The 14,238-nt window shown below is 43.7% G+C and overlaps 1 protein-coding gene across 1 annotated transcript in view; it reads left to right on the top strand.

Annotated features, from left to right (window-relative positions):
- The first annotated feature begins 843 nt into the window (after window positions 1-843).
- The window catches only part of LOC120042527, a 29,416-nt gene continuing 16,021 nt past the window's right edge, over window positions 844-14,238 (top strand). The window contains exons 1-7 of the mRNA XM_038987368.1: window positions 844-941; window positions 2,914-3,204; window positions 10,819-10,985; window positions 11,086-12,886; window positions 12,970-13,143; window positions 13,223-13,396; window positions 13,658-13,831. Of these exons, the coding sequence (XP_038843296.1) occupies window positions 844-941; window positions 2,914-3,204; window positions 10,819-10,985; window positions 11,086-12,886; window positions 12,970-13,143; window positions 13,223-13,396; window positions 13,658-13,831 (2,879 nt within the window). The remainder of the gene's footprint in view (window positions 942-2,913; window positions 3,205-10,818; window positions 10,986-11,085; window positions 12,887-12,969; window positions 13,144-13,222; window positions 13,397-13,657; window positions 13,832-14,238) is intronic.

Consider the following 14,238-nt stretch of genomic DNA (forward strand, 5'->3'; position numbering starts at 1 on the left):
TGTTGACAAGGTTATAAAAATTATTTTCAACTGAAATAATAATTGTGGGAGTGTGATGATGCGTAAACCTCCAATCAGATGACTGTGATGAAAAAGTGGCATTAATATGTAGTTGGGTCCCCCCAACACATATGCCGACCGATTTGCAGGGGCAGACGAGAGACGTACATTTCCATCATAGATTTGATTAATAATAATAATAATAGAGCCGTTCTAATCTTGTTCAAACTCAGCTAGCAAGTTTATCATGATGTTTGCCCTTAATCATAGTTACTTGTCTTCACCCAAAATAGGTTTAGTCCACAATAGCTGCATTGTTTTTAAAACGGTACATTGACAAACAAATTGAAACACCTTGATTTCAGATATTACTTTTCAAAATTCACAAGTCAATGTACACAGTTTCACCGAAATGTTAAGTTTTGAAATAGGCTTACTGAAGATTAACTTCAACACTGTTACTTTATAAAGGCACTAACTATAGTAATTTATTAATTTAAGATCTTGAGTTGAGAAAACATGTTTTTATTAAGTTGAACTCTTTGACAGAATGTTAAAATTAGGTGAAGTAAAAGTTACACTACTCAAAAAGGTACAACCCACACCCGCTATCCTCCTCCATTCTGCCCTCGGGACCCTGACAATAAGGTACACAAATATCTATATATACACAAAAATATGTGGACACCCCTTCAAATTAGTCGATTCGGCTATTTCAGCCACACCTGTTGCTGACAGGTGTATAAAATCAAGCACACATTGATGCAATCTCTATAGACAAACATTAACAGTAGAATGGCCTACTGAAGAGCTCAACGACCTTCAACGTGGCACCATCGTAGGATGCTCATCACGTGGCACCATCGTAGGATGCTCATCACGTGGCACCATCGTGGCACCATCGTAGGATGCTCATCACGTGGCACCATCGTGGCACAATCGTAGGATGCTCATCACGTGGCACCATCGTGGCACCATCGTAGTCAGTTCATCACATTTCTGCCCTGCTAGAGCTGTGCCAGTCAACTGTAAGTGCTGCTATTGTGAAGTGGAAATGTCTAGGAGAAACAATGGCTCAGCAGAACTGGACCGCCTACGTGCTGAAGCACATACATATCCTCTGTCCTCGATTGCAACACTCACTACCAAGTTCTAAACTGCCTCTGGAAGCAACGTCAGCACAAGAACTGTTTGTCGGGAGCTTTATGAAATGAGTTTCAATGGCCGAGCAGCCGCACACAAGCCTAAGATCACCATGCGCAATACCAAGCATCGGCTGGAGTGGTGTAAAGCTCGCCGCCATTGGACTCTGGAGCACTGAAAACGCATTCTCTGGAGTGATGAATCATGCTTCACCATCTGGCAGTCCGATGGACGAATCTGGGTTTGGCGGATGCCAGGAGAACGCTACCTGCCCGAATGCATAGTGCCAGCTGAATGGAAGCAAGTCCCCGCAGCAATGTTCCAACATCTAGTGGAAAGCCTTCCAGAAGAATGGAGGCTGTTACAGCAGAAAAGGGGGGACCCAACTCCATATTAATGCCCATGATTTTGGAATGAGATGTTCAACGAGCAGTAGTATATGGTCATGTAGTGTATCTCACGCCACACTGGGTTTGGCAAACATAGCATTTCACATGTCCTCTGCATGGGGTCCATCCCTGCCTGTGAAAGACTGTGATGATCTTTTGGTAGGGGGTGTCCATGGCCTTCTCAGTTCCTCTTCCTTGGGAAAAACATACTTACTTCTTCTCTTTCCCCTGGTGCAGTGGAGATTTTAGCATGTAAATCTTGGTGGGGCAAAACAATATAAAAAGTGGGATGCCAGCAAAGACACAACACTAAACAATACATTAATTGCATTATAATGGTGACAAACAGTGCCCACAAACTGTTATGGCCTACAGAAAGCTGTCCCAACAGCAGTCCCAATATCTTAACACTGCTACACCTGGCTATCAGCGGAGCCAAGTCTGGCAGCGAAACAGTATTACGTTCCCCAGTTTCTGTGTTGTTGTGGGTTTGTATGTGTGTGTTTCAGAATGGCTTCCTGGATTCCAAGCAGCTGATTGGTCGGCCCCAATGCAGATTGGAGCTCTGACCCCGCCCTCTTGTCAGGGGAAACAGCTGGCTCATCAATTACCGACTCCTTCTGCAGCTTCAAAAGCCAGTATTCCTTTGTTAGGACGGAGCTTCTTTGTATGTGCTGTGTTGGTTGTTGGTCAGAAAGTGTTGAAAAGTATTTTGTAGCCGCTCCTGCAGAGGTATGTGTAAGCCGTAGGACTTAGTGTTTTTGGTTTCTTTAAATTGTTCACTAAGTTTGGTGGATTATTCTGTTTCATTTGTTCCCAGGGGGGAAGGGTAAGGCACCTTGGGAGTGTTTAGGCAAGATGCCTGAGGGCATACATAACCCATAGTATTTACTCTATGCACACTAGGTAAGACCTGGGCAGACCACCCCCTGTATTTTGGTTAGTGTGCCAGGTAGTGCTAAGATTAGGTATAGTAGTGGGTAGGTAGGTAAGAGAGGGGGCTCTTTAACTTTAACTTTCTTTGCTTTGGTTCCGTCCAGCCCATTTTCCCCACTACTGTGTGAAGGAAATAAATTCCCTGTAAACGGTAACTTTTCTCAGCCTCTGTCCTCCTTCCCCGCACCTACGAACACATACCTCTTTCACTCCACGGGGAGTTGAGTTGTAGCAGGGTGTTGCGTTCCCTCCTCCAAGAGGCGTACGTAACAAACTGCTTGCTTGCGGAGGACTACAGGAGCGAAGTAGATACTCTTGGCAAGCTACTGGGGAACCAGCCTACTTTTTATTTTTCTTCCACCGCAGTAGCCGGATGCCGCTCTGGTCTGGTGGAAGTGTCGCCGCCGTGTCGGCTCTCCACAGCTGACTGGCCGGTGCTCGGCAGGGTCCCATCCCCGACGGAGTCTCCCCCTTCCCTGGAGAACGGAGCTGAACTCGACCCAACCAGCCATGGAGGTCACTCTCCGTGGAAGTCGAAGAAGTTATCCTCTGGCAACAGGGGTCTCCGTGGATATGTTGAGCCCGGAACTGACACAGACCAGAAACAGCTTTGCCGCCCTGGATCCAGAGGTTCCGGCGCCTTCGTCCTTGGTGGCTTCCCGATCAAGATCGGATCCGGAGTTACCTGCGTCTTCGTCCTCGGCTCTGTCTCCCTCTCCGGTGGCTTCTACCTCGGGTTCCAATCCTCGGAGGCTGCCTGAGAGACCGGCCCATTCAACATCACCAACTGGCATCATAGGCAGCTCTATGGTGAGAAACATCTCGGTCCCCAAGGCAAAAACCCTGTGCTACCCAAGAGCACGAGTACAGGACATAACAAGGCTGCTTCCAACTGTTCTACCACAGATGTCGGGAGCTGACACTGTCGTAGTCCATGTGGGGTCAAACGACATCAGGAGGGCTAGCTCGGAACATTTGAAAAAGGATTTTAAAGAACTGATTTGACCATTAAAAGACTCCAGAAAACGGGCAATAATTTCAGGTCCAGTACCATCGTTGGGCCGCGGGTGTGAAAGATTCAGCAGACTGCTGGCATTACACATCTGGGTAAAGGATTGCAGCTCTGCTGGAGTCACTTTTATTGATAACTTTGACACCTTCTGGAAACAGAAGATACTCTACAGGAATGACGGAGTCCGTCCAAGTCATCTGGGCTCCTGGACTCTGTCCACGCATTTCAAGGCTGCGCTGAAACAATGACTGGTAAATGATCCAAGACCAGCTCCCTACCATTGTGACAATGAGTCGTCATAATGCTGCATCAAATGTACATGATCTTAGGAGCATTGGCAAACACAATGTAAGTAATTTAGTTTATGTACCCCTAATTGCACCGAATACATCTGTTCATCCTACAGCTATTGTAAGCAGTAATCATGAGCCTATAAACCAGAGTCACACTGTTAGCACTGAGGTGTGTAATAGTAGACCACTTTATGCAGCTCACCCTGCAGCTCCAATGTAAATAATATGAGTAAGTCTACCTCTGATAAGCTTCCCAATAAAGACCACCAAGTGCTAACAGTCAGTATCTGGATAATATGTGTAACATGCTTGATAATGTATGTGATATCAACAGAGAAGTATATTTTCTGGTTGATTTAAATATTGACTCTCTATCATCAAGCTGCCCACTCAGGAAAACACTTCAAACTAGAACCAATGCCTGCAACCTGGTTCAGTTTATCGATCAACCTACCAGGGTAGTTACAAACAGCACAGGAATGAAATCATTAACATGTATTGATCACATCTTTACTGCAGAAAGTTGTTTTAAAGCAGTATCCAGATCCATAAGATGTAGTGATCACAATATAATAGCCATAGTTCCAAAGGCTGTGCCTAATATAGTGTATAAGAGTTTTGTAGTGATTCATATGTTGATGATGTAAAGAATATTTGCTGGTCTGTGGTGTGTAATACGGAGCAACCAGACGCTGCACTTGACGCATTTATGAAACTACTTATTCCAGTTACTAATAATCCCCTTGGATTGACGAGGCATTGAAAAATGTGTATGTTTAAGAGGGATGAGGCAAAAGGTATAGCAATTAAGTCTGGCAGCCCAACTGCTTGGCAAACGTACTGCTAATTAAGAAATCATGTGACTAAACAAAATAAAAAATAAACTACACTATGAACAAAGTTAAATTATATAAAGAATGCTAGTAAAAAGCTGTGGAGCACCTTAAATGACATGTTGGGGAAAAAAGCCAACTCGGCTCCTTCATTCATTGAATCAGGCTCATTCATCACAAAGCCATTTTCCCATACATTTGGGTCGTGACACATACTTTAAGAAAGGCTGCCTTATAGCAAACTTTTCTGCGCCCACAGCTGAAGCCGGTCTGTTTACTTTCTGAAGGAGTGGGAGTTCCCTGGCAGAAGCCTCCCATTTCATTTGTGACATCATACCAGTCCTTGTTATACACAAATATGTTTGTTTCCTTTTAGTACTATTTCTGTCCAATTCTAGCTGAAATGTTCACTTTTTTACAAAGCATGAAACTTGGTATACTTGTATAGTTTGGAGCCCTGAACTTTTTTCAGATATGGAGCAATCGCAAAAAACACTTGCCGGAGGCCATTTTCCATTCCACCATAACTGACCATTTATTTTCCATATCTGCTGAACCAAACATGATAACACAGAGAAAAGGTCATATCTACACCAAAGTGTTTAGGGTCCTAAATTACAAGTGTACCAAGTTTCATGCTTTTAAAAAAAAGTGAAAATGTTCACGCGTCACCTGGACTATTTCAAATCAGTGAAATTAAGTGAACACTAGGAGGAAGGAGAGATTTAATTTTTACCTTCATTTAACTAGGCAAGTCAGTTAAGAACAAATTCTTATTTACAATGACAGCCTAGGAACAGTGGGTTAAAACTAACTGCCTTGTTCAGGGGCAGAATGACAGATTTATACCTTGTCAGCTGGGGGATTTGATCTTGCAACCTTTCAGTGACTGGCCCAACGCTCTAACCACTAGGCTACCTGATGCCCATTGTTTGGGACAAAGGTCACTGGATAACCTTCTTGTTAGAAGAAGCAGCCCTGCGAGGACATTTTATTTTCCACATTTCTGAATCTGTTGTTAAACCTCAAGTTCCTTAATAGATATACCAGTTCACACCGGTTTAAACCTGTTACTGTGTTGTTAGCCTGTCAATTACCTGTCATTACTGCCCTCCTCTTAGCCACATGAAGAATTTTGTTACAACACACACACACACACACACACACACACACACACACACACACACACACACACACACACAACAGCAACTTACAGTAGTGATCTATTTCTCCTCTCTGGGTTGAGCTCTGCTCTCCATCCTGCTGTCTGGTGAACTGAAGGGAGCGTCGCAGCACAAAGTATTTCCCTGAAACACTTCCTCTCTGAAGGAACCAGTTGGTTTACTTTATATCACCCTATGACGCATGTGACTGACACTCCTCCCGCCTTATCTCAGCTCACTGGTCACCATAGCAACACCCACCCGTAGCACGCACTCCAGCAGGTATATTTCACTTGTTATCCCCAAAGCCAACACCTGCTTTGGTTGCCTTTCCTTCCAGTTCTCTGCTGCTAATGACTGGAACGAATTGCAAAAATTACTGAAGCTGGAGACTTATATCTCCCTCACTGACTATAAGCATCAGCTGTCAGAGGAGCTTACAGATCACTGCACCTGTACACAGCCCATCTGTAAACAGCCCACCCAACTACCTCTTCCCCATATTGTTATTTATGGTATGGGTTAGGGTTAGCAGAAGCTGCCCATTTCATTTGTGACATCATACCAGTCCTTGTTATACACAAATATGTTTGTTTCCTTTTAGTACTATTTCTGTCCAATTCTAGCTGAAATGTTCACTTTTTTATAAAGCATGAAACTTGGTATACTTGTATAGTTTGGAGCCCTGAACTTTTTTCAGATATGGAGCAATCGCAAAAAACACTTGCCGGAGGCCATTTTCCATTCCACCATAACTGACCATTTATTTTCCATATCTGCTGAACCAAACATGATAACACAGAGAAAAGGTCATATCTACACCAAAGTGTTTAGGGTCCTAAATTACAAGTGTACCAAGTTTCATGCTTTTAAAAAAAAGTGAAAATGTTCACGCGTCACCTGGACTATTTCAAATCAGTGAAATTAAGTGAACACTAGGAGGAAGGAGAGATTTAATTTTTACCTTCATTTAACTAGGCAAGTCAGTTAAGAACAAATTCTTATTTACAATGACAGCCTAGGAACAGTGGGTTAAAACTAACTGCCTTGTTCAGGGGCAGAATGACAGATTTATACCTTGTCAGCTGGGGGATTTGATCTTGCAACCTTTCAGTGACTGGCCCAACGCTCTAACCACTAGGCTACCTGATGCCCATTGTTTGGGACAAAGGTCACTGGATAACCTTCTTGTTAGAAGAAGCAGCCCTGCGAGGACATTTTATTTTCCACATTTCTGAATCTGTTGTTAAACCTCAAGTTCCTTAATAGATATACCAGTTCACACCGGTTTAAACCTGTTACTGTGTTGTTAGCCTGTCAATTACCTGTCATTACTGCCCTCCTCTTAGCCACATGAAGAATTTTGTTACAACACACACACACACACACACACACACACACACACACACACACACACACACACACACACACACACAACAGCAACTTACAGTAGTGATCTATTTCTCCTCTCTGTGTTGAGCTCTGCTCTCCATCCTGCTGTCTGGTGATCTGAAGGGAGCGTCGCAGCACAAAGTATTTCCCTGAAACACTTCCTCTCTGAAGGAACCAGTTGGTTTACTTTATATCACCCTATGACGCATGTGACTGACACTCCTCCCGCCTTATCTCAGCTCACTGGTCACCATAGCAACACCCACCCGTAGCACGCGCTCCAGCAGGTATATTTCACTTGTTATCCCCAAAGCCAACACCTGCTTTGGCTGCCTTTCCTTCCAGTTCTCTGCTGCCAATGACTGGAACGAATTGCAAAAATCACTGAAGCTGGAGACTTATATCTCCCTCGCTAACTATAAGCATCAGCTGTCAGAGCAGCTTACAGATCACTGCACCTGTACACAGCCCATCTGTAAATAACCCCCCCTACTACCACATCCCCATATTGTTATTTATTGTTTGCTCTTTTGCACACCAGTATCTCTACTTGCACATCTATCACTCCAGTGTTAATGCTAAATTTAATTATTTCGCCACTACGGCCTATTTATTGCCTTACCTCCCTTATCTTACTACATTTGCACACACTGTATATAGATGTTTCTATTGTGTTATTGACTGTATGTTTGTTTATCCCATGTGTAACTCTGTTTTTTTGTCGCACTGCTTTGTTTTATCTTGGCCAGGTCGCAGTTGTAAATGAGAACGTGTTCTCAACTGGCCTCCCTGGTTAAATAAAGGTGAAATAAATACGAATAAAAGGGTTCACAGTGAAGCTGTTTAAAACTAGGGCTCTATTGTTGGCTGACGTTAAGTCAGATGTCATGACTTCCGCCGAAGTCGGTCCCTGTTCGGGCGACGTCCGGCGGTCGACGTCACCGGCCTTCTAGCCATCGCCGATCCACTTTTAATTTTCCATTTGTTTTGTCTTTGTCTTACACACCTGGTTTCAATCCCGCAATTACTTGTTCATTATTTAACCCTCTGTTCCCCCATGTTTGTTTGTGAGTAATTGTTTGTATGTTATACGGTCAGTTGTGTGGGCTTGCTTTATTGTATTGTATTTGCCTATTTGAGTAAATTACGTTTATTTACTCATATCTGCTGTCCTGTGCCTGACTCCTCGACACAAGTTACACACAGACCTCATTACATCACTACAATTGTCAAATGCATGCTCGTTGGCAATTAACACCGGCTCTCTCCCTCACTAACTATAGGCATCAGCTGTTAGAGCAGCTTACAGATCACTGCATCTGTACACAGCTTATCTGTAAACAGCCCACCGGTTTAAACCTGTTACAGTGTTGTTAGCCTGTCAATTACCTGTCATTACTGCCCTCCTCTTAGCCACATGTAGAATTTTGTTACAACACACACACACACACACACACACACACACACACACACACACACACACACACACACACACACACACACACACACACACACACACACACACACAACAGCAACTTACAGTAGTGATCTATTTCTCCTCTCTGTGTTGAGCTCTGCTCTCCATCCTGCTGTCTGGTGAACTGAAGGGAGCGTCGCAGCACAAAGTATTTCCCTGAAACACTTCCTCTCTGAAGGAACCAGTTGGTTTACTTTATATCACCCTATGACGCATGTGACTGACACTCCTCCCTTTTGCTGTCATTATTGACAGTTTTTTTGTTTTGTGTGTGTGTGTGATAACATATATGGTTACTATGCAGTCTGATCACTATAATTGTATTTTATTTTATTTGACAATTTCAGATACCAAAAAATGTTTCACGAGGCATTATAAACCAACAATGACAGAAGATACAACACACTAAACCGTCAGAAGACTTGTTAGAGTTCTATCACAGTGCCATCAGTTTTGTCACTAAAGCCCCATATACAGTCGTGGCCAAAAGTTTTGAGAATGACACAAATTTTACTTTTCACACAGTCTGCTACCTCAGTGTATTTTTGTCAGATGTTACTATGGAATACTGAAGTATAATTACAAGCATTTCATAAGTGTCAAAGGCTTTTATTGACAATTACATGAAGTTGATGCAAAGAGTCAATATTTGCAGTGTTGACCCTTCTTTTTCAAGACCTCTGCAATCCGCCCTGGCATGCTGTCAATTAACTTCTGGGCCACATCCTGACTGATGGCAGCCCATTCTTGCATAATCAATGCTTGGAGTTTGTCAGAATTTGTGGGGTTTTTGTTTGTCCACCCACCTCTTGAGGATTGACCAGAAGTTCTCAATGGGATTCAGGTCTGGGGAGTTTCCTGGCCATGGACCCAAAATATCAATATTTTTTTCTTCCCCGAGCCACTTAGTTATCACTTTTGCCTTATGGCAAGGTGCTCCATCATACTGGAAAAGGCATTGTTCGTCACCAAACTGTTCCTGGATGGTTGGGAGAAGTTGCTCTCAGAGAATGTGTTGGTACCATTCTTTATTCATGGCTGTGTTCTTAGGCAAAATTGTGAGAAGCCCACTCCCTTGGCTGAGAAGCAACTCCACAAATGAATGGTCTCAGGATGCTTTACTGTTGGCATGACATAGAACTGATGGTAGCGCTCACCTTGTCTTCTCCGTACAAGCTTTTTTCCGGATGCCCCAAACAATCGGAAAGGGGATTCATCAGAGAAAATGACTTTACCCCAGTCCTCAGCAGTCCAGTCCCTGTACCTTTTGCAGAATATCAGTCTGTCCCTGATGTTTTTCCTGGAGAGAAGTGGCTTCTTTGCTGCCCTTCTTGACACCAGGCCATCTTCCAAAAGTCTTCACCTCACTGTGCGTGCAGATGCACTCACACCTGCCTGCTGCCATTCCTGAGCAAGCTCTGTGCCCCGATCCCGCAGCTGAATCAACTTTAGGAGACGGTCCTGGCGCTTGCTGGACTTTGGGAGCCCTGAAGCCTTCATTCACAACAATTGAACCGCTCTCCTTGAAGCTCTTGATGATCCGATAAATGGTTGATTTAGGTGCGATCTTACTGGCAGCAATATCCTTGCCTGTGAATCCCTTTTTGTGCAAAGCAATGATGACGGCACGTGTTTCCTTGCAGGTAACCATGGTTGACAGAGGAAGAACAATGATTCCAAGCACCAACCTCCTTTTGAAGCTTCCAGTCTGTTATTCGAAAACAATCAGCATGACAGAGTGATCTCCAGCCTTATCCTCGTCAACACTCGCACCTCTGTTAACGAGAGAATCACTGACATGATGTCAGCTGGTCCTTTTGTGGCAGAGCTGAAATGCAGTGGAAATGTTTTTGGGGGATTCAGTTCATTTGCATGGCAAAGAGGGACTTTGCAATTCATCTGATCACTCTTCATAACATTCTGGAGTATATGCAAATTGCCAACATACAAACTGAGGCAGTAGACTTTGTGAAAATTAATATTTGTGTCATTCTCAAAACTTTTGGCCATGACTGTACATCATTCATTTAAAAGGCCAAAAATGGATTTACCAATTGCAGACTGTAGCTTTAAAAGAAACATCAGGACTTCTAGAAGTTCAACTATACAGTTGTTAAAATGAAGTAGATGAGGTATTGATGTGATATTGATGAGGTGATCTGTCTCCCTGTTTTGTTCAGTGTCCAGAAGCCCAGAGCAGAGTCACCTACAACCAGCCTGCTATCAATGAAGAGTAATCAGGCACCTGCTTTCAGCCAGGAACCATTACCAGATGACAATAAGGAAGTGGAGAGTTTGGACAGTGAGGATGCATTAAAGATCACACACAACCTTGTGGACAGAAGAAGTAAGACTGTTTTAGACAATATTACAAAGAACGGTACAAAGGCCCTTATAAAACACACCACACAAACTTATGAGTCCCAACTCTCATTGTTTTCCTACAGGTCAAACTCTGCTGACAGTCCAACAAGACATTAAGGCTAAACTGAAACACAAGTATCAACACATATCTGAAGGAATTGGACACCATGGAAACCAAAGTCTGTTCAAGGACATCTACACAGAGCTCTACATCACAGAGGGTGGAAGTGGAGGGCTCAATAATGAACATGAGGTTAGACAGATAGAGATGGCATCCAAGAAACAAACCACACAAGAGACACCAATCAAATGCAACGACATCTTCAAGCCTTTACCTGGACAAGACAAACCTATCAGAACTGTGCTGACAAAAGGAATCGCTGGCATTGGAAAAACAGTCTCTGTGCAGAAGGTCATCCTTGACTGGGCAGAGGGAAAAGCAAATCAGGACATTCATTTCATGTTTCCTCTTCCTTTCCGTGATCTGAACCTGAAAAAGGACCAATACAGTCTGATGCAACATATTTCCCACTACTTGTCAGAGCTGAAAGAGATTGACAGCATTGAAGATGGTGAAACCAAAACTGTTTTCATTTTTGATGGTCTAGATGAGTGTCGACTTCCTCTAGACTTCACAAACAATAAAAAATGCTCTGATGTCACGAAGCCAACCTCAGTGGACGTGCTGCTGACAAACCTCATCGAGGGGAATCTGCTTCCCTCTGCTCTCCTCTGGATAACCTCAAGGCCTGCAGCAGCCAATCAGATCCCTCCTGAGTGTGTTGACCAGGTGACAGAGGTACGAGGGTTCAATGATCCACAGAAGGAGGAGTACTTCAGGAAGAAAATCACAGATCAGAATCTGGCCAATGATATCATCAAACACATGAAGAAATCAAGGAGCCTCCACATCATGTGCCACATACCAGTCTTCTGTTGGATATCAGCCACTGTCCTTGAGATGATACTGAAAGAGGCAGAGAAGGATGAAGTCCCCAAAACTCTGACCCAGATGTACTCACATTTCATTCTCATCCAAATCATTGTGAAGAACAAGAAGTACAACAAAGCCACAGAGACAAACCCAAAGGAACTGTCTCAGTCAGACAAAGAGATGATCCTGAAACTGGCAAAGCTGGCTTTCCAACAGCTGCAGAAGGGCAACCTGATCTTCTATGAGGAGGACCTGAGAGAGTGTGGCCTTGATGTCACAGAGGCATCAGAGTACTCAGCATTGTGTACAGAGATCTTTAAAGAAGAATCTGGGCTGTACCAAGACAAGGTCTACAGCTTTGTGCATCTGAGCATTCAGGAGTTTCTAGCAGCAGTGCATGCTTTAGAATCATGTCTGGACAAGAAGGAAAATGTTTTCTCCACCACTAGTGATGATGAAGAGAAGGAGTCAATCCAGTTGTCTGACTTACACAGGAGCGCAGTGGACCAGGCCTTGAAGAGTGAGAATGGACACCTGGACCTGTTCCTCCGCTTCCTTCTGGGTCTCTCACTGGAGTCCAATCAGAATCTGTTACGAGGCCTTCTGACACAGACAGGAAGTACAACACAGACCAATGAGGAAACAGTTGAGAGAACAGTCAGGTACCTTTCAGACAAGATCAAAAGGGAATCCTCAACAGAAAGGATCATCAACTTGTTCCACTGTCTGAATGAACTTGGTGCCAACTCTCTAGTTGAAGACATGCAGACCTCCCTGCATTCAGGAACTCTTTCAGAAACAGAGCTAAAACCTAACCAATGTTCAGCCCTGGCCTACCTGTTACTGATGTCAGAGGAGGTGCTGGAGGAGTTTGACCTGAAGACATACAACACATCAGAGAAAGGTTATCAGAGGTTGCTGCCGGTAGTGAAAACCTGCAAGAGAGCACTGTAAGTTCTGTTATTGAGATGATGTATACAGTATCATTATAATGACGGATTTGTATATCTAACAGATTATCTCCTCTCTCCAGACTGGATAAATATAAGCTCATATATAAATCCTGTGAGACTCTGGCCTCAGCTCTGCAGACACCAAACTCCCCCCTGAGAGAATTGGACCTCAGATACAATGACCTGGGAGACAGAGGAGTGAAGCTGCTCTGTGATGGACTAACCAGTCCACTCTGCAACATACAGACACTTGTGTGAGTTAAATATCTTCAGTATGAGTTATTATGTGGATGTTTTAAACATGTGTTAATCATGTGCTCTTCTGCCCTCTAGTCTAGGTCAGTGTGGTCTGACAGAGGGTTGCTGTTCAGATCTGGCCTCAGTCCTGAGTTCACCCAACTCACAACTGAACCAACTGGAGCTGAGAAACAATGACCTGCAGGACTCAGGAGTTACACTGCTGTCTGCTGGACTGGAGGATCCAGACTGTAAACTACACACACTGGGGTAAGTACAGCTGTTTCAGTCAGGTCTGTACTGAGCTGAGTTACACTGCTGTCTGCTGGACTGGAGGATCCAGACTGTAAACTACACACACTGGGGTAAGTACAGCTGTTTCAGTCAGGTCGGTACTGAGCTTAGTAAAACCAAGACTCTGAAAATCTAATATTTCATCACAATGTTTGTGTCATGGACAAATGTATTGGTGTCCTACAAGATGATTGACACCAGTACACCAACCTAGACAGCTGTTGTGTCTCTCTGTAGGCTGTCTGGCTGTCTGGTCACAGAGGAGGGCTGTGCTGCTCTGTCTTCAGCTCTGAGGTCAAACCCCTCCCACCTGAAAGAGCTGGACCTGAGCTACAATCACCCAGGAGACTCTGCAGGGGTACTGCTTTCAGCTGCTCTGGTGGATCCTGCATATAAACTGATGAAGCTTACGTAAGTCAGAATAGATGTCCCCAATAGTGTGAGAAGCGGTCATGTCATACAGGTACAATACCAATGATGTGAACCCTTTGGAATTACCTGGATTTCTGCATCAGTTGGTCATAACTTTTCATCTGATCTTCATCTAAATCACAACAATAAACAATCAGTGTGCTTAAACTAATAACACACAAAGTATTGTACTTTTCTTGTCTCTATTGAATACATCATTTAACCATTCACAGTGTAGATTGGAAAAAGTATGTGAACCCCTAGGCTAATGACTTCTCCAAAAGCTAATTGGAGTCAGGAGTCAGTTAACCAATCAATGAGACGAGATTGGAGATGTTGGTTAGAGCTGCCCTGCCTTATAAAAAACCCTCACAAAATTTGAGTTTGCTATTCACAAGAAGCATTGC

This window comes from Salvelinus namaycush, unplaced genomic scaffold, assembly GCF_016432855.1.
Source record: "Salvelinus namaycush isolate Seneca unplaced genomic scaffold, SaNama_1.0 Scaffold707, whole genome shotgun sequence".
Taxonomy (NCBI): Eukaryota; Metazoa; Chordata; class Actinopteri; order Salmoniformes; family Salmonidae; genus Salvelinus; species Salvelinus namaycush.